General features: G+C 50.9%; 10 protein-coding genes across 11 annotated transcripts; 6 read left to right on the top strand and 4 right to left on the bottom strand.

Annotated features, from left to right (window-relative positions):
- Nucleotides 1-55: 55 nt before the first annotated feature.
- Nucleotides 56-1440, bottom strand: PV09_00906 (thioredoxin). The gene is made up of 2 exons (XM_016353725.1): nucleotides 1055-1440; nucleotides 56-1006 (listed from the first exon to the last, which is right to left on the bottom strand). The coding sequence occupies exon 2, from the start codon at nucleotides 854-856 to the stop codon at nucleotides 377-379; it is 480 nt and encodes a 159-aa protein (XP_016218878.1). The 5' UTR covers nucleotides 857-1006; nucleotides 1055-1440; the 3' UTR covers nucleotides 56-376.
- A 335-nt stretch (nucleotides 1441-1775) lies between these two features.
- PV09_00905 (uncharacterized protein) lies at nucleotides 1776-2579 on the top strand (the record flags this gene model as incomplete). Its single annotated transcript, XM_016353724.1, has 1 exon — nucleotides 1776-2579. The coding sequence occupies one exon, from the start codon at nucleotides 1776-1778 to the stop codon at nucleotides 2577-2579; it is 804 nt and encodes a 267-aa protein (XP_016218877.1).
- A 198-nt stretch (nucleotides 2580-2777) lies between these two features.
- On the top strand, nucleotides 2778-5103 carry PV09_00904 (uncharacterized protein; the record flags this gene model as incomplete). Its single annotated transcript, XM_016353723.1, has 2 exons — nucleotides 2778-3856; nucleotides 3909-5103. 2 exons carry the CDS (start codon nucleotides 2778-2780, stop codon nucleotides 5101-5103), a joined length of 2274 nt encoding a protein of 757 aa, XP_016218876.1.
- On the bottom strand, nucleotides 5054-6241 carry PV09_00903 (uncharacterized protein). The gene has a single exon (XM_016353722.1). The coding sequence runs from the start codon at nucleotides 6217-6219 to the stop codon at nucleotides 5404-5406; it is 816 nt and encodes a 271-aa protein (XP_016218875.1). The 5' UTR covers nucleotides 6220-6241; the 3' UTR covers nucleotides 5054-5403.
- A 164-nt stretch (nucleotides 6242-6405) lies between these two features.
- PV09_00902 (uncharacterized protein) lies at nucleotides 6406-7331 on the top strand (the record flags this gene model as incomplete). Its single annotated transcript, XM_016353721.1, has 1 exon — nucleotides 6406-7331. The coding sequence occupies exon 1, from the start codon at nucleotides 6435-6437 to the stop codon at nucleotides 7329-7331; it is 897 nt and encodes a 298-aa protein (XP_016218874.1). The 5' UTR covers nucleotides 6406-6434.
- On the bottom strand, nucleotides 7326-8862 carry PV09_00901 (uncharacterized protein). Its single transcript, XM_016353720.1, has one exon. The coding sequence runs from the start codon at nucleotides 8614-8616 to the stop codon at nucleotides 8017-8019; it is 600 nt and encodes a 199-aa protein (XP_016218873.1). The 5' UTR covers nucleotides 8617-8862; the 3' UTR covers nucleotides 7326-8016.
- A 9-nt stretch (nucleotides 8863-8871) lies between these two features.
- Nucleotides 8872-11015, top strand: PV09_00900 (the record flags this gene model as incomplete). 2 transcript variants are annotated; one of them, XM_016353719.1, is made up of 3 exons in its annotated part: nucleotides 8872-9084; nucleotides 9183-10149; nucleotides 10234-11015. In XM_016353719.1, the coding sequence occupies 3 exons, from the start codon at nucleotides 8872-8874 to the stop codon at nucleotides 10851-10853; spliced, it is 1800 nt and encodes a 599-aa protein (XP_016218872.1). In that variant the 3' UTR covers nucleotides 10854-11015. The 2 variants fall into 2 exon arrangements, with proteins under 2 accessions (XP_016218872.1, XP_016218871.1); XM_016353718.1 differs by having other exon boundaries at nucleotides 9183-11015.
- A 150-nt stretch (nucleotides 11016-11165) lies between these two features.
- Nucleotides 11166-12699, top strand: PV09_00899 (V-type proton ATPase subunit D). Its single transcript, XM_016353717.1, has 3 exons — nucleotides 11166-11353; nucleotides 11419-12317; nucleotides 12376-12699. Exons 1-3 carry the CDS (start codon nucleotides 11233-11235, stop codon nucleotides 12457-12459), a joined length of 1104 nt encoding a protein of 367 aa, XP_016218870.1. The 5' UTR covers nucleotides 11166-11232; the 3' UTR covers nucleotides 12460-12699.
- A 565-nt stretch (nucleotides 12700-13264) lies between these two features.
- On the top strand, nucleotides 13265-14127 carry PV09_00898 (uncharacterized protein; the record flags this gene model as incomplete). Its single annotated transcript, XM_016353716.1, has 2 exons — nucleotides 13265-13999; nucleotides 14086-14127. 2 exons carry the CDS (start codon nucleotides 13265-13267, stop codon nucleotides 14125-14127), a joined length of 777 nt encoding a protein of 258 aa, XP_016218869.1.
- Nucleotides 14128-14362: 235 nt separating this feature from the next.
- On the bottom strand, nucleotides 14363-18398 carry PV09_00897 (uncharacterized protein). The gene is made up of 4 exons (XM_016353715.1): nucleotides 17350-18398; nucleotides 16895-17292; nucleotides 15298-16845; nucleotides 14363-15230 (listed from the first exon to the last, which is right to left on the bottom strand). The coding sequence occupies exons 1-4, from the start codon at nucleotides 17670-17672 to the stop codon at nucleotides 14461-14463; spliced, it is 3039 nt and encodes a 1012-aa protein (XP_016218868.1). The 5' UTR covers nucleotides 17673-18398; the 3' UTR covers nucleotides 14363-14460.
- Nucleotides 18399-18644: the final 246 nt, after the last annotated feature.

Genomic DNA, 18644 nt, shown 5'->3' with positions numbered 1-18644 from the left:
CGCATAAGGTCAGATAACAGTGGAAAACAAGGTGGGAGACAAGTGCTGGGACAAAAGAAAAACGGAGCGGCTTGGCCATTAACTCAGCGGGCATGTTCATGAAACGCATGAAATGTCATGTCAAGTCGTTCTTGTTCTGATTGAATTTGAATATTCTGATGTGGAAAATCTAACGCCAGAAACCCGCCACGTACATTTATAATCTTGCAACCGCCCCGCGGTGACAGCAAAATAATAACACATATTCGTAATTCATGAGAAGTGCTTCCTTCTGTTTTGTTTTTTCTTTTTCTTGGGACAGAAGCGGTACAAGAGCAGAGACCTTCCTATTTGTCGAACAAACTTGACTCTTGGGATCAAGCTAGGAGCGGTTTCTCTACCGCAGGCTCATCTTCCACTCCGAGCCCTTGGTGATACCATAGCTACCGCTGACGCTCACGTTGTTTGGTTCCTGCGAGCCGGTATCGGTTCTTTTGGCCGACTCAGCTTTCCTCGCCTCCTCGGCCTTCCTGGCGCTCTCCGCCTTGGCCTGCGTCGCCGTTCGCTCGACGACCTGCTTCAGCGCCGGCGGGTTCGCGCCCCGCACCGTCTCGACCACCTTTCCGTCCTTGATAAGCAAGAAGGTTGGCATCGCCGTGATGGAGTATTCGCGGGCCAGCTGCTGCTGCGCGTCCACGTCGACCTTTGCAAATGTGAAGTTGGGCGCGGAGTGCTGCTTCGCGAGCGCCTCGAACACGGGTCGGATGGCGTGGCAGGGCCCGCACCACGTCGCGTGGAAGTCGACCAGCACGAAGGTGCTCGACTTGAGCAGCTGGTGGAACTGGGATGTCGAGTTGATGGTGACTGGAGATGCCATTGCGTTTGCTATCTTGTTTCTTTCTCGTCGTTCGGATTGTACGTGAAGAAAGTCCTGATGATTTTTGTGGTTCACGCTTTTGTGCTGTGTTTGTAAAGCTTGTTGCTATGGCTTCATCACGAAGTGGGGTGAGAGGCGTATATATTCACGCTGCGTGACGTATTAGGAATCATAAGTGCACTCGTGGTACCAGCTTACGAGACAGTAGAGCTGCTGCGCCGCAAACAGAACTTGAAGCAGCGGGCTGACAAAGGATAGACGATTCTAGCAGAGTCTAGACATCCAGAAGCGGACTCCAAAGCTGGAGTTCTGTTTAACGCACGTCTTCCAGTCGATTGCATGTCCTATGTCTACTGTGGTCTAGAAACGCTGAACATCGAGGAAATTCCCTTTTCCCCTTCGGACTCTGTAGTTCTGGTAAATCTAAATTCATCCGCTCAGTTGATCAACGAAGCAGAACTGAGTGCTGCAGTTTCGAAAGTCGCGCCACACAATTGAAGTGCATTGTATCGAATAGAAGTTTGAGAAACAATTGACAAACTACGCCTTCAGGAGGTTCATTGGTAATGACGACTTGCCCAGACTATATCTAGTTATGTTGACAGTGCTCTTTTCTGCGGTTGCGGAACAGCAAGCCGGGACTCTGACGGACACGTGAAGAAGCTTTGACCATTCATGTCTGTACAGTTACCTGAACGCGTCTCGCTCTTCACGTCACCTTGCAACATCGTGGCTCCACAATGATTGCAGTTAAGTTCTGAGAAATTTCCGGGAAAAATCCTGTACAAGCCATTTCGCATAAATCATAAGTAATGCGAACCAGATTTTATTGATTCAAATTGTACGTAGCTGATGCGTAGCGTAAGACGTCAGACTCTGTTCGCATACTTTCATAATCAAACTTTAGCTACACTGCACGATGGCGTTACATCGCGAAGCCCCCAGAGGTGGTGGCTTTCTTCCGGATCAGATGCTCTCTCCGCCGCCTTCATCAATAGCCTCCGGGTCCACAGTCGCAGCAGCGCTGCCGCATCCGCGAGCACACCCTCTGAAGCCAGGTGGGGCGAAAGAGTCTGCATTTATTCGATTCGTAGACCAGGGGATACTGAAGATTGAACGCCGTTATGCGAAACGTGGTACTAGCATGGCAGACAAAAACGAAGACGCATCATCGCGAGGATATGAAAACTTTGAAGAACTTGTGCAGGACGTGGAGAAGCTCTTTGAGTTGATCTGGGTCTCGGGCACGCCCTCGTTACAGGTCCCCTACCTGCTCACGCTGGCAAGCATGGTCGAACAGTATATATCTAGCTTTCCCGCTGCGCCGCAGCCAACCTTCAGATTGCTGGACCGGTTCGACCTGGCCTTTGCGAGCTTGCTACAGGGTCGCCACGTAGAGACAGGGGAGACTCTTCCTGGATTCGACACCGGCAGACGCGTGACAGGGACCGAGAAAGTACGCATGAAAAGCATTGTAGAAAGGACGAGAGGCGTGGTTGCAGAAGTTATGAGCGGGCACGATGACGAGGAGGAAGCAAGCCGAGTAGAAGACGTCACTGATCTGGACACTGCTGACGAGATGGACATTGATGAATCAATTGCAGAGAGTGGTGAACAATTTACCGATATCGAGATGAGTGTCGCAAAGGTTTACGATAGAACAGTTGTTGAGTTGGGCGACACAATAGGCAATACCCCTATTGGCATCATCTCGAACGATTGACGTGGGTTCTTAAATTCAATGGGGATCTGAAAGATATGTTGCTCTGTTTGCCATACAAAGCCGTGGTAATATGCGCTTGACCCGACTTAAGGGCTCATTCTTAAAGAGTCACTCTTCACCAAGTCATGGTTGCGTTTAGTCACCTTGACACCCTTACAGTGCAATGTTGGCAAGCTGGATCTTTCTCAACCAAAAATAATGCCGACATATAAACCTCTGGGAACTAGCGTTCATCTGGCTGCATACAGCCTTGTGGACAGCACTTCGAGTAAACCGCAGCGTTCCAAAAATGCAGCGGGCAGCGACACAAAACGTGCCGAGCAAGCTCTGTTGACCGCACCAGCGCTGGCCGAGACTCATGTTCCTTGTTTTGGAGACAGCACACGACTACACTTCCTTGGCGATGTTCCTTTCTATCTTGTTCAAGTTGGCGGCGACTGCTTCAAGCCGAAAAACTTTACACTAGATGAGCGTGTCAAAGCCCAGGTCAGTCAAAACCAAGGCGGTGAAGACGAAGCCAGCCAGAAACAGACCTCCGTGAGTCAAATTGATTCTGGAGATGAACGGACTCGGTCAAAGTCTGGTGGGCTTGTATCAAGCCGCGGGTCAGGGCTATCAAAGGACATCTCTATACCCAGAGCTCTTGGTCTCGTCATCAAATTGCCCCAGAAGACGTTTCTGCCGTCTTTTGAGACAAAAAAGGGAGCGTACCGCAGTCAATCGAAATTTCGATGTGTCAAATATGATGTTTTCTTCAATGGCGAGCTGGCAGTGAGCGATTTTCAACCCGCTCGATATCGATATGGCCGGGCTGGAACAACGCAGCCACTGTTTGAAGACGGCAACATTCGTATTGTCTCAGGAAAGCGTGTAGGGCTGCTTGTCGAGCGACCGTGGATTATCCTGCCACCATCACGAAACACACAAGAAGGCTTACGAGAAGTCAAGAGTGATGAGATGGCTACAGAAGGGGCCGCAGAGAGATGGCACGCTTTGAGCAAAGCCTTGTTGCGACGTGCTGAAGAACAAGGATACAATTCGCGAGAAGAGAGAAGCCCCCTTGGTCAATATTTGGCAAACCTTGCATCGATGGAAATGCCCGAGTCTGTTAGGCATATGCAGAAGCCAGGAGGTCATAAGTTCGGTGTCATAGACGTGATCATCACTGCAGGCTCAGGTGGGAAAGGTCAAGGCCCCCATCGATATTTGTCTGGCCCAGAGCCGCTTTGGGATTCAAAGAATTTTAAACGCATGCCTGAAGTATGGCAGACTGTCCAGTGCGCTACACCTCCCCTTAATGTTATCATCATAGTACTGACAGAATTCTAGACAGAGGGACCAACTTCTAAAGCAACAGAGTCATGACTTATCTGCCGGAAATACTATGAAATCTACGCCCAACAACGAAAGAATAACAAGAACTTGGAAACTCGGGACCGAAAGCATTGCTACGACACGACAAAAACGCAAAGTTGCAACCCCAGCTACATACAGAGATCTGTCGCGGCGAAGAACACTCACATCGGCCCCAGAACATAGCACTTCAACGCAGTCAAAACGCCGTCGTATCTTACCAGATTTCCCTGCTGTCCCTCAGCTTGATTTCAACGACGTCATTGCGATTACACCTACCAAAGCTGAAGAAGCTCGCAAACAGAGAGGTAATCAAACCGGTAGTTCACACTCTGCACGTATTCCATTTTCAACCTCTATGACGAAGCGCCGCCTTGTTGATACTATTTCGGTCGATGAAAGCGAGTCTCCATCTCACAATGGGACCTGGAATGCTCGTCCAGGTGCAGTCGCCGGCAGCAAGAGCGTATCCGGGTATATGGGAATGACTAAGCGCGGAGTATTCAGGAAGAGAGCAAATACGACATCAGCAGAGCAGCAAGCACCGACCTCTGAGATTCAGACTGCAGATGGAGAGCTAGTGGCGCAGGAAAAAGATATGTGGACAATAAAACGTGTTTTTATTGGCGGAAAGGACGCGCCGATCATAGATAAGGTCCTCAGTTCACCATACAGCCTCCAAAAGAGGTGCAGGCTGGGCTTAAGCCCGTCTGTGAATCATCAGCCGCTCGACGAATCAGTTGTATTTGGATTGAGAAATGTTAATACCTGGAATGCTGCTACAAAGGTCCAATCACTTGCGGCTTCATCTACTTCACTCAGCACAGCTCTACCGGCTGGGCTTGCACCACAGCCGGCCACAAATCAAACGCGACTTCCTGACGCAAGCTTTTCGCTTAGATCAGCATTGTCTTTGCCATTGTCACTCAACACAGGCCCACAACCTCAGTCGAAATTCGGCGATCCATTGGAGGAAACTCGAGCGACCTGGCGCATGCCAGAACTTAGTAAGGACTGTGTAATCAGCTTTGCTGAGGAAGGAGAATGGCTCACTGCTGCAGGTAAAGGCAGCGTGCTCAGGCACATCAGGAGTAGCCGTGCGGGAAATTTTACGGAGCATGAGGTCATATTTGCTGTGAGATACATTGTTGCGGGTGAGTCGCAGGAGTGACAATCTGACTCTGCTCCTGTAAGCTCTCTAGGATTTTAAGGAGTGATACCGCTTGCCCCTTCGTACTTCATAATATCGCTATGCTATCTTTTTTGGAACGAGGCATGCCATGCGACGCTCCGGCTGGGCGCTGAGATGAAGTCATGTACGCTTTTACACTGAGCACTGCCGATTAGCCCCAGCCTACCGGTCAAATATTGTGGAAGCAATGATCAAACATGGTTGTTGATCTCATCCACTGTCATGCCTTTTCACTTGGGTGACTTGATTACTGTTTGTTTGCTTTTTCCACTGTCTCTTTTAGCCAGCTTGCGAAGACGCCTGCTCTTTCCTTCGTCGTCTTTCCTCCTTCCGAGCCCTTTTCTCCTCTTTTGCTCGACGTTTCTCTGCTCTTTTCGAGTCTATGGATTCGCTTTCCGGAGCGCCTTCCGTCGACCTATCTTGATTCCTCACTGCTTCTAAAGGACGTTCGTCTCCTTCGTTTTCCTGCCTGTCCTGCTTCCTATGCTTCTTTTTCCTCTTCTTCGCCGTGCCATCCTTTGCGGGCTCGTCATCGTCATCTGCGAGAACAGCATTTGGTCTTCCCGATTCCGGTTCTTCCTGATGGCTGTCTACTGGATCTTCCGTATCTCGCTTTCGCTTCTTGCCTTTCTTTTCTTTTTTCTCCTTCCTCTCCTTCTTCAAGGTCTTCTTGTCGGATCCACTCATCTTATGTGAATTCTGGAGATCCGCGACCGACATGGTAACGGTTGAGTTCTCAAGTGTTTGTCCTTCCGTTGGCGTGCTTGTACCGGTGCTATCGCCACCGCTATTGTCAAACGTTCCTTCCAAGCCCGGCCCTCTCACAAAGAATCTGTAGAGTCCATTGCTGCCACTGTTCTCCTTGATCTTGTAGAGTGAGCTCTCCCTCCCCGTTCCAATGTCTTTGAGCGCATTGTCAAACGCATTGAGCCACCACTGATCTGCCTGTTTCTCTTTTTGTGATTTCGCGCCTAAGCCATGGTTATTGTATTTGTGGGTAATAAGCAGCGGTTTCGTTAGCCCATTGCTGTTTTTGCCAATTGCATGGCCTTCACCTTTCCAGCCAAGGCCACGAAGGTGTTTACGAGCGTCCATGAAGTGTGCAAAATAATATCAGAAGCCTTTGTCCAAGGCCCCAAAAAATTGTTGGAAGAGAATCGAGACCCTGCAAAGCGAATGTTCGTTTAAATTACTTTAAACGGCTAGCTCAGCCTCGAGGACCCCCACCTTCGTCTTCAGGCTGACTGGGGACTGATTCCTCTCCACTTGCTTGACGATGTTCCCAAATTTGGCGACGTTGAAGTACACCAATGATGAAAAGAAAACGTGGACAGGCTCAGCCTCCAAAGCAAACTGGTGACGAGGCCAAGAACGTAGTCGGCGGCTTGAAGGATCAAACTGGAAACCTGCGCTCCACTGATGAAGACAGCACGAACAGAGGTGTCCATCAACTGAAGATCCCGTTCAACGAAAAAGACATCATCTGCGAAAGACATTCTGGGACCAATAGTACAGATGGAAGGGTTTCCCTGATCTTCACTCATGGAGCTGGAGGAGGCATCGAGAATCCGGCCACCAAAGATTTTGTATCAGGCTTTGCAAGCGTTGCAGCGGATGATGTTGTCTGCTTTCAAGGCTCGATGAATTTGTCGCACAGAACGAAGTTATTTCATGCTGTTATGAACGACCAAGGGAGAGCTGTCGGCTTCGGCGGACGTAGTATGGGATCTCGGGCTGCCGTAATTGCCGCTACGGAATGCGAGGTTGACCAACGACCGGAAGTCTTGGTGCTTGTAAGCTATCCTCTAAGCGCCGGGATGGGTTCAAAAAAGAAGAAAGTTGAAGGAGATCCAAGAAAGCAGATTTTAGTAGATCTGCCGTCGAATGTTGACGTCCTCTTCATAATTGGCAGCGAGGATGACATGTGTGACCTCAAACAACTGAACCGCGTAAGGCAAGAGATGAAAGCAGCGAGCTGGCTGATGGAGGTCAAAGGTGCAGATCATGGAATGAGTCTTAAAGTCAGGGCGGGAATACAGCCCTTGAGGTTTCGAACTGGTGCACTTGCTGCGGAGTGGATGCGTGGTCGAGATGAAATCAATCAATATTGCGCTGTGGAATGGAATAAAGACGACGCTGAAATAGTTGTGAGCGGATGGACATTCAAGGATGCAGATAATACGTCAAAAAAGAGACAGAAGAAATGATTATATATTTCATGGAAAAATACAGCTGCGAAGAGGCGTCTTATACCTTTTCAGTAAACTTGGAGAGTACTCCGTATTAAAACCAAAAATTCCGACTCGTACTCAACATGCAGACATTAAAGACTCAAGGTGGTCATTTCGTGAATGCATAGCAACTCTCGCTTCAAGTATTCCGGTCTAAATGCCATATTTGTGGCCAACAACCTCTTCTAAATCGAACTACCAAACTCTATCGTTTAGATCAAGGCATTAAAACTTATTGATATGTGTGGCGGACATGCAGGGAAATTTCATCCCTACAGTTGACATCAAAATGAGAGGTCGAAGGTTAGTTGTCGCAGCTAGACGAACGAATACTACTTGTCCGAGATTTTGATGACCGAGTACCAAAGAACCAACCTAAGCAAACAACAGGAGCATCTACACTCCACGGTGTGAGTATTTTTGACACTTCAGCTCCTGAGTTTGTGCGCTATATTTGTCTCAGCGAACAGACTGATCCTATTTAGCATCTCCGCGCAGGCCCTATGCTTTTGGGGCTGGCGACAAGAATTGACGGCTTCACGTTCGAAGTACAACGCATGGTACTAATTATGCGTCTTGATCCTGCCGGCTCGATGTTGACTGGTTCCTGGCGGGCTCTCCTCAATTTAGCTTTCTTCGTCGACGCATAGTTCAGCTGTCGTCAATCGTCTTCCTGAATCGTGATGCCAACCTCTTCATCCGCAACCACGGCCTTGACTTCCTCACCATCCGCTTCCTCAGTCTTGGACGCCTTCGCTTCCCCATTGTTGACTTTATTCAGGCCCAACTTCTGCACTTTGCCATTCCCATTAGCTGCTTCGTCCGAAGTTTTGCCCTTCTTAGCTTGCCTCTCCTTCTGCTTTGCTCTCCTCTTCTGATTCTTACTCAACTTTTCCTGATCCTTTCTCTTCATCTCCGCGATCTTGGCCTCATACTCTGCGTCTTCTTTTTCCTTTCTCGCCTCTTCCTCCATCGCCTTCACACGCTCATACTCCCTCCGTCGACTCGCTTTGTATACATGGAATTCACCGCTGCCTGCACCCGCACTCGACCCCTGCACATTCGTGACGATCTCTGGTGGTGGGGGTAGGGTCTTGGGTGCAGGTCGTGTGAAATCCAGGTTCTGGCTGTCAGGTTTCGCAAAGAGCGCTTCTACGTTGGCGGCTTGTTTAGAAATGGGTGAAAGAGCCCGCTTCTTGATTGGACGCCGGGACTTTGGGTCTGCAGATGTTGGTATTGACTCGGGAATCGGTTCAGACATGGTGGTCGCGTTTAGCACGAGGTGAGACGCTGAAAGCCGAAAGGTGAGTTTCGGTGTGCCAGTTGAAACAGGCGTTTGCGCTTGAGAGCTACGCAAGGGCTTTGCGGGCGTTTTGAAGCCTCGCTAAGGGGCGAGTCGCAACTTCAAATGAGATATCCCGGGAGCAGTGGGCGAGACTGAGCGCTTGTTGACGAGCCGTGGACGTCGAGGAAGGATCGTGATTACCACCAACGTGATAAGGAAAAGACATCAATGATGGCGGACTCTGTAGGGCTGAGCCGCAGGGTCCAGAGTGAGCGGCGTCTCAAGGCTGTCGCCGCACACATTTGTCAGGCCACGCCAGGAACCAGCAGCGCCCACTCCGATACCTCAGACGACATACAAAAGCCCAAGAAATACAACTTTACTCCTCCGTCCACCCCAGACCGTACGACACATACGAACACCAGCAGAATGGGGAAACCAAGAGTATGTAGCAGCTACTGGCCGGTAGTACTAGTCACAGTACAAGCCAAAGCCAACAGGCGTATCTCCGGACCATCGCCCCGCTAACACCGGGTAACCAGATGATAATCCTGATTCGACACGCCCAGTCTGAAGGCAACAAAAACCGTGATATCCACCAATATATACCCGACCACCGAGTTAAGCTCACGCCCGAGGGCCATTTGCAAGCTGAAGACGCCGGACGCAGGTTGCGAGCTTTGCTTAAACCTGATGATACCATTCAATTCTTCACGTCGCCGTATCGTCGCACTAGAGAGACAACCGAGGGCATCCTCCGCACTTTGACAAGCAACGACGATGAGCTAGGGCCTAGCCCGTTCCCTAGGGACAAAATCAAGGTTTACGAGGAGCCTCGACTACGTGAACAGGACTTTGGCAACTTTCAGCCGTGCAGTGCGGAGATGGAAAGAATGTGGCAAGAACGAGCAGACTACGGACACTTCTTTTACCGCATACCCAACGGAGAGAGCGCTGCTGATGCATACGACCGTGTCTCCGGCTTCAATGAGTCTCTCTGGCGACAGATTGGAGAGCCTGACTTTCCATCTGTATGTATTCTTGTAACTCATGGGCTGATGACTCGTGTGTTTCTCATGAAGTGGTATCATTGGAGTGTAGAATATTTTGAGGATCTGCGTAACATCAACCATTGCGAGTTCATCATTATGAAGCAGAACATGGAAAACGGAAAGTACATTTTGCAGAACGAGATGCGCACGTGGAGTGATCTGAAGAGAAGAACAGCGGCGAACAACTCGAGTTCAAGTCTAGCAAAGGCGGACGCGGAGAGAAAACCAACGAGGATGTGGGGAGGCTGTGCGATGGGATGTAATCATGCGCAAATGGATTACCCTAGGCGACCGAGACGACAAAACACGCAGGACTTTATCGGCGGCGCGAAGGGGACAGGGCCCACTACTGAAAAGGAGGACCATTCGACTACAGGGCAAGAATCTGGACTGGCAAGGAAGAGCAGCTTAAAAACGAAAACAAACCCTACGCAAAATGGATCCCAGGAGGCTACGAGTACGACCACGCATCACCATCATCACGCCCATCACCACAGCACTGAGAAACCCCCCAGACAAGACACTAACAATGACGATGTAGATGGTAGCGACGCCGATGCTGACGCCGACTCTTCGCCCATGGCGTCTCCGCGAAAGTCCTCTTCAGGATTGCAACTGCCTCTCCGCCATCACAAAAGCCGAGGGCCTATGTCCCATATCAGCAGGATGGGACGTGACGGAGGAGGATCTCAGTCGGGAATCGGCTCTCCAAACGACATTTCCGATGAAGCAGATGATAGTGACTGGTTCGACACCAATGTGCATCAGCTTGCTAAGCGTATGTCCAATTCAGGACTTCCGATCCGTTCGGAGCTAAGTCGTGGCACACTGTCGCAAATCAACGAGGGCCCAGTCTCGTCGCAGGAGAAAAACGGAAGTCCTCTAAGGAACGGACGTAGTGGGAGTGTCACAAGAAACGGGAGAAGCGGAAGCAGAGGAGCCACCAAGAGGAGCGGCAGCTCAAATGCCCATACCGCACGGAGGCGAAACACGAAGAGCGAGGTGGAGATGATGGAGGAAAGTGGAATGAATGCAGGGAAAAGGGCAGATGCTCTCGGCGATGTGGACGGCGAAGATGGAGAAGATGGTCCGCTTCGTGAAGGAGACGCAGTCGAAGAGGCGAAGATGAAGGACAGGAAGAGTTTTTCTGAGGTGTACTAGCGATCGCATTTCAAATTGCTGCTGCTGATGATTTTGATGACGATGACGATTACGATGCGCAATTTGTAGAGCGTTGCGTGCACGGCGTTTCGATTTGATATAAACATAGATTGTCAAAAAGTAGAATTCATACCAGTTTAAAATCTAAATTTGCATCATCAAGTTACAATGCAGAAGTTATGGGGAGTTCATTACCACATGAGCCTGTTGTCCTGCTTCGGCGAATTCCCGACGGACCAGTTCTGATATGTACAACGCTCGGGCCTCTTAACGGGCCAAGCTCCGCTCCTCGTGTTTGCCATCAAGCATCCCAAAGCTGCCGCCTCAAGAGAGCCCAGAGAAGTCGCATTCGTTGCCGCCAAACCTGCTGTTGCCCATCATGGAGGGCATGTTCTACAATGTCAAGTTCGGCTACCTGGAGGGCATCGTCCGAGGATACAGGAACGCCCTCCTTACCAGCCAAAACTATAACAACCTTACCCAATGCGAGACCATCGATGGTGCGTCTTGTTACCCCATGCCAGATTCACGAATAGCAGCAGCGCGTACTGATCCTCCATGGTAGATGTGAAGCTACAACTAGGTCCAGCCTATGGCGACTTTCTAAGCTCCTTGCCTCCTAACCCTTCGACCTCTGCTCTAGCAGACAAGACGACGGAGAAGCTAGTGGCTGAATTCCGCTACATCCAGGCCAATGCCACGGGCTCGCTGTCGAAGTTTATGGAGTACCTTACATATGGCTACATGATCGACAACGTGGCTCTTCTCATCACAGGCACCCTGCACGAGCGAGACACGCGCGAGCTGTTGGAGCGATGCCATCCTCTTGGCTGGTTCGAGACGATGCCGGCGCTGTGCGTGGCCACCAACATCGAGGAGCTCTACAACTCGGTCCTTATCGAGACGCCTTTGGCACCTTATTTCAAAGGTAGCCTGAGCCACCAGGACCTGGACGAGCTCAACATCGAGATCATTCGCAACACACTGTACAAAAACTACCTCGAAGACTTCTACGCATATGTGAACACGGATCCAGAGCTAGCGGGTACACCGACTGCGGAGATTATGAGTGAGGTGCTGGATTTTGAGGCGGACAGAAGGAGCATCAACATAACTCTCAACTCCTTTGGCACGGAACTGTCCAAGCAAGATCGCAGGAAGCTGTACCCCAACATCGGAAAGCTGCATCCGGAAGGTACCCTTATGTTGTCGAGGGCAGACGATATCGAGGGGGTCCGGATAGCGGTCGATCTTGTTCAGGACTACAAAACATTCTTCGACCAGACCGGCCTATCGCAAAGCTCTGGTGGTGGGCCTGTGGGAAACATGGCTGGTGGCACGGCGCAGGAGAACAAGAGTCTGGAGGATCTCTTCTACCAAAAAGAGATGGAGATGGCGAAAATGGCGTTCACGAGACAGTTCACACATGCCATTGTGTATGCTTGGGTTAAGCTAAGGGAGCAGGTATGTGATTCCTCTCTGATGAACCTCACGTGAATCTTCGTCTAATAATACCTGGCAGGAAATACGGAACATCACTTGGATCGCCGAATGCATTGCGCAGAATCAGAAGGACCGGATAAACAACTACATCAGCGTGTTCTGATGGAGAAATCATAATCTATGTACTGTATGCTGCTCCGTGAAGGTTTGGGACGAGCTTGGCGTTGGAAAAAGGGCAATGATAGATGTATGCACAAATCACAGCGAATCTTTTACGACTTTAGTGTGGAGAAGAACACAGCATCGAGTCAGACGAATCATTTCCTTTGTTAGCGTCCTGGTTCGACAAAGACGATGGCGATCCCATGACCCCAACGGCTTGGAACAAAACTGGAACCTCAAGGTACCACAAGAGTTGTGGACACTCATATCCAAGTTTGCTACCTCCAGGCCATAGCTTACCCGCGCGAGGAGCGATCGCTTCGCGGCCCCGTGCGTGGACTTTGTCCCTTGCGATTTTGTTTGCTAACACCCGTCCCACCAGACAGATCGGTCCAACGAGATCGCTACTTTGCTGGTCAAGTTGTCGAACGTCTCGCTTTCGCCCTATTACTCCAGTCCAGGTACGTTCTAGGGTCGGCGTCGAGGCTCTTGATTCAATCTCCCTGCACGGCCTTCGCTCGTGACACAGATGTCTGCCTTTCCATTCGTTCTCTCTCCTATATCTGTGCGCGTCATCCGCCGTTACTTCCTCACGGGATTTACATATCGCGCTTCCGCCATCTGAACTCTTGCTCAGTTCCACGAAAGTCTCCAGCCTTATTTTCCACACACACACACACACATATATATATATACTGCTCGACACCTCCATTCTACGCCTTGATATCCGCCACTCGAACGGAGCTGCTTTTTTTCGGTTCTCCCGCGTATCTTTGCTCGACAAGCCGCTTTCCAAAAGCGAGAGGATGCCGTCCGCGTACGGTAGAGTCGTCTCCAGGAAGCCGGGGGACGTCCTGGGTGGCTCTAGGCTTGGCTACAGTGGACTCTCGTCTTATTACGGCGATATAGCAGACAGACGATACTACCTTCCAGTCGCCAGCGGCGGCGCTTTTGGGTACATGGGATACGGTGGCCCAAGGCGCTCCGTCTCCGCAGGGTGCGGCGTCTCGTACAGTTCCGAAAGAGGCGGAGGATATCGTGGTTGGGTCGACCCATCGTATGGCCGATACGGAGGAGGAGGGCTAAGAGGCAGCTGGGGCCGACGACGAGGCTTCGTCGACGGTTTCGGCGGCAGCAGCTACTCGTCTTTCGGGTCCGGCTGCGGGTCTGGGCGGCGTTCGTCTCGCTACGGTAGCAGGCGCGTGCGTATGCCTGTCTACGGGCGAACTCGCTCGCGGCTTCTCTACTCGTCTCCGTATCGTCGCTACAGCGACGACGCTTGCGATGACTACTTTGACGACCGCTACGGCTTGTTCTGCCAGTGGCGGGGGTACCCTTTCACTTCATCATTTTACGGTACGGGCTCGGGAAGAGATTCGAGGCTGTTGCGTGGGAGAAGGTTTGTAGTCGACGATGAGTGGGAAGATGACGACGGGTGGGAAGACTGGTACGACGACGATGTTGACGACGATTTGGACAGTTTGTGTTATTTGGATTGGGACAATGGCCCCAGTTTCTCAGGGTTCGACGATCGCGTTGATGTGAGTGCGGTCAGACGAATATCTCATCCTTTCTCCCTAGGGAATTTTCCCTTGAAAGTAAAGGCTAAGCGTTTGATAGGGACTAGGGCTACGAAGATGGTGGTAGCACCCACTACAAGCACGATTGAGACTACGCAGCGCGTTTTGCCATGACTCAAGCCACGGAGATGAGTAAGGAGACTGGATACCGCCCCGTAATTACGACTTCACTGTCGGGACCTGAAAGCTGGGTTTGGACAGGTAGCAGCATGTTCTGCGGAATCATATCTGTGACAGAATTCATCTGTGTTGAAATCGGAATGGATATTAAAAAAAAAAGAAAGAAAAATAAAAAGAAAGGATATTGCCCAGTTTTGGGCGAAGCGTAAAGTAAACGGAGTTGGAAAGTCTGGAAAGATATGATCAGTGCGTATATACAGGCAGAATGGCTGTCATCATATCTCTTCGTCAAGACATCCGAGCTAGCTCCATTTCAGTGTCCAATCTTGTGCCCAGGCGCCCTGACTTGTGCTGTTACTCAGTCCCGTTATGGTCAATGCCTTGTTAGTGGAGTTGTATGTCCACCCGTTGCTCAGCATCTGGCCATTCAACGTCAGATTCTGAGGCGTTGATGTTACACCCAACACCGTCACGTTGGCTAATGGTTGAGAAGCATTGTAGGTCCCGATAGCTGCGGCATGCAAGCTGCCATTTGATGCAGAGAAAGCAACGTTCAGAGTGGCATTTTGAACAAGGCTTTCCCCATCGTCCACATAAAGTGACCCTGCAGCTGTGCCCTGGGCGTCAAGGGCGACAAGAAGACTCCAAGGGCTGTTTCGGACTTCGTACGTCGTCAGAGCAGGCTCTTGAAGAGGGAGCACGGAGCCGCCGCGGACGAAGACGGGGATATGTCCCAAAGGAGCGTCGATGGTGACATTTTGTCCAGCAGACACGTTCATAGCTGATCTGGTGTACCAATCGTACCAAACCGTACCTTCCTTTACACCAGGAAAAACGCCATTCACAGTCGTCGCGCCCTGATCCAAAACTGGCGTGATCATCAGTGACGGTCCAAGAAGGAATTGGCGGTCCGCGCTCGCCAAACTTGGCTCGTTGGGGAACTCCCAAGCTAATGCACGCATGACTGTACTCCCAGTTGTATGGGCAGCATGGAATAATGTGTACATATACGGCAAGAGTGAATAACGGATAGCCATGGCGGTTTTCGAAGCCTCAATGACGGACGCCCAGACTGCGAATGATGTCAGCGTTGAAGATTTTTTTTTCTGGAGAACAAGAGAAAATTTTGATAAACTCACCGTAGGGTTCTTGGCTGATGGCAGCGAGGACGTTGTGGTTACGATAAAAGGGGAAGAAGGCGCTGAGTTGCATCCATCTATTACAAAGTTCCTCGTCCGTATTACCATTAAACCCACACGTGTCGACACCGAACATCGGGAAACCGAAGATAGCAAAGTTCAATGCTTGCGGAATAGCGAAGAACATGTATGCCCACTGGCTGTAATTGTCTCCTCCCCAATGTCCTGCCCACTTGCCGCTTCCGGCAAAGGTGGACCGGCCGATAATAAAAGGTCGCTTGCCCGGAAAAACGGCTAACAGAGCTTGGTAAGTGGCGTTGAGAATTTGATGACCGAACAAGTTGTGCACATCATACTCTTGAACACCGTTGTGGTGTGTTGCATTCGGAGAAACTGCATGCACTGCCAAGTCACCCTGCACGTTGTTGATGACGTAAGGAGGATAATTTACATTGCGAGATCCAGGAGTAGGCGTTGTACGCAGGTAGGAAGTAGTTGACGTGGAAGTGCTTGTAGCCGTACCCGTGGCGGTTGATGTTGTAGCCGTGCCTGCATACTGAGTAGAGGAAACAGAAGCAACGGAGGAGGCCTCTGTTGCGTTTGTAATGTTAAAACCTTCTGGATAATCCAGAACCAAATCTCCTTTCTCGCCATTCAGCTTGAATGGCGGATGCACAGGGTTGAGAGACAGATTGCCAGTGCCGCACGAGCCGACACAGAACGAAGATACCTCAGACATGTCGATCCAGATTCCGTCGAACGGAATGTCCTTGTGCCACCGAGATATTTCGTCGGACCACCAGTTCACGGATTCGCCGGCTTGCCAGTCCGGGAAGACCGTATAACCAGGCCACACGTTGCCAATGTACTGACTGCCATCTGGGTTTTTCAAAAAGACCCCTGAGTCATTTCCCCGGTTGTATACTGGGTAAGCATCGGTTTGGTTGTCCGGATTCGGGATGTAGATTGCTGAGTCGACAATGGGGATGTAGTGCTGATGATTCTTATGCAATTGTGACAAGAACGCCTGCCCCTCGCTGACGGGGAATGTGTTCGGATCCATCTCAAAGTCACGATAGTGCTTCATGTAGTCGATATCTGTCCAGATATTCTCGAGTGGGATGCCAAACCGCGCGAAGTTATCGACCACATCTTGAACGACAGACCAATTCTGATAACCCCATCGGCACTGATGGTAGCCAAAAGCGAAGTACTGCTGCATTGCTGGAAACCCAATGACTTCTTGGTATTGCTTGATGACATCTTGAGAGGTGGGGCCATCGTAGAAGTAAAGGTCAATACTTCCACCAATTGTCCTCCAGATAATTTTCTGTGGTCTCATCAGAATCTCTTGGCCATGGGCATTACGGAGGAACACGCCGTGAGAGTACGACTGGTACGTCGAGTTGGAGTTTGTCTCGTTGCTAGTCACCAGCGTTTTCGACCCGTCTTCACCCACTTCGAAGTAACGTGTATCAATGTACACCGGGTGGGATCCGTATATGTTCTGATCTATAGGATCACCAGCATCCGCGGCGTAAATTGTTGCTGAACCCCTTCTGTCAGCTGAGGCTCTCAAAAACGACTTCGCACGAACCTGTGAAGTTGTTACCGAGTCTAAGCCCGTGAATACGTTCCCCCAGTCCATATACGTTATAGTTCTCGGGCATTGCCGTGACAAACTCCACAAACTGATCCTCGAAAACCAACACGCTCCCGCTGGTGTCAAAAAGAACATCGCCGGTCGATTTCCTTGTTACGGAAAACGAGAACGACGGCTCGTTGCTCCAAGAGAACACCAAATCGTTAGCCTGGGTTGAAGCTTCCGCGTCACTGTCTACCCCAGGTCTTGGAACCAAGGTCTCGTTCAAAATATACCACGACGTGTTGGTGGAGTCTAGAGTTGCCTCCACAGGCCGGATGTAGACAGAGAGCCTGTCCGCGTTCTGGTACGTGACAGTTAAATTTAGCGTTTCTACATCGTTTCCATATACACTTGGAGATCAGTCAGCCGAGCGACCAGAAAGATTGTCTGTACCTTCCAAGACATACTTGCAAGCCTTCCCAGCGAGCGTGAGCGTGGCCGAAAACCCATAGTCCCCTTTGACCACGTCGCTAGCGCTGTAGCCTGGACAGACGGTCTGCGCGTCTGTAGCGTTCGGATCAAAAATGTTCGGAAGCAGTGTTGCCCCGTTGCCCGCGGACGCCGGCACGGTAAATTGAGGCGAATACGTCACGATTTCACCAGCAATGGTAGCCGTAAGGACGGAGGCAGTGGTAGACGTCGGGCTTTCGGACTGGGCGTGAACCCATCGTGAGCCCAGGAAGCTAGAAATAAGGATGAATCTGATCGTGGCCAAAAGCGAAGGAGCCATACTGCTGGGTGATGAGGAAGACGACGGGAAGCAGCACGAGAGCGCACTCCACGATCAATTGAGGAAGTGAGGAGAGAGGGAAACGTGGGCCTTTTGTAGCTTGCCCCGTCGCCTTCCTCTCCCTCCGTGAAAGATCGCCACACGCATGCTCAGATGCGGGAGAACATTCTTCGAATGTTGGCCCTTTCCCCGCGGGACAGCCATGTACGGGATCGTATGACGCTGTGCGCCGTGGAAAGGAGCGGGATGGTGCATGAGCGTTGAGCAAGGCTGAATGCAACATTGGCTCCCTCGACGAACTATGGATGAATGAGAAATCACGTCCAGACTAAGGTAGCGATCGGCTGCGGCCCTTGCAACGTTGCAGGACAGCACTCGGGACGAGGAGGGTGGCGTGGTCTTCAGCTTTGTCTTCGTTGGCGAAGCAGCAGTGGACTTTTACGGGCTTGCCTTCTTCTTTTTCTAATTTCCCCGTAGCGAGTGCGCTCTCTCCCCCTCCGGTCGGTAAAGAGCTCCGTTCGAATGCCGTCACGCCTTTGCGGACGAACAGATGTTCTGCAACGGAGTCGAACGAAGCTCCCACGATTTCGGCATGCAATTCGCTCAAGGCTGCTCCCGGGCATGCAAGATGGGTCAGCAAGAGAGGAGGCGGGGCTCGACCGCTACCATGCTAGGTGACTCTCGGCAAGGTTGGAAAGTCAAATGGAATGAAAGAGGTGTATGACGTTCAGCACGCGGATCAAGGTGTAGCTGCAGTGTGGGGAAGAAAACCTGTCCTGCATTGCGGATCTTGGCTGCATTGAGCTACGGGAAGCGGTACCTGTGGAGTTCTTGGAATATTAGGCCACGAAAGGAAGAGCCATCTCCACATGTTGGCTACTTGTACAGGCAAAACGGTAAGTCAACTCACGGGAATGGTTGGTAGTCGGCACGAGAGAGGACAAATGAGAGGGCAACTCGACGGGCGTTGCT

This window comes from Verruconis gallopava (assembly GCF_000836295.1).
Source record: "Verruconis gallopava strain CBS 43764 unplaced genomic scaffold supercont1.2, whole genome shotgun sequence".
NCBI classification, from domain to species: domain Eukaryota; kingdom Fungi; phylum Ascomycota; class Dothideomycetes; order Venturiales; family Sympoventuriaceae; genus Verruconis; species Verruconis gallopava.
Note: the sequence above shows the minus strand (reverse complement) of the source record. Positions and strands in the feature narration are given on the sequence as shown.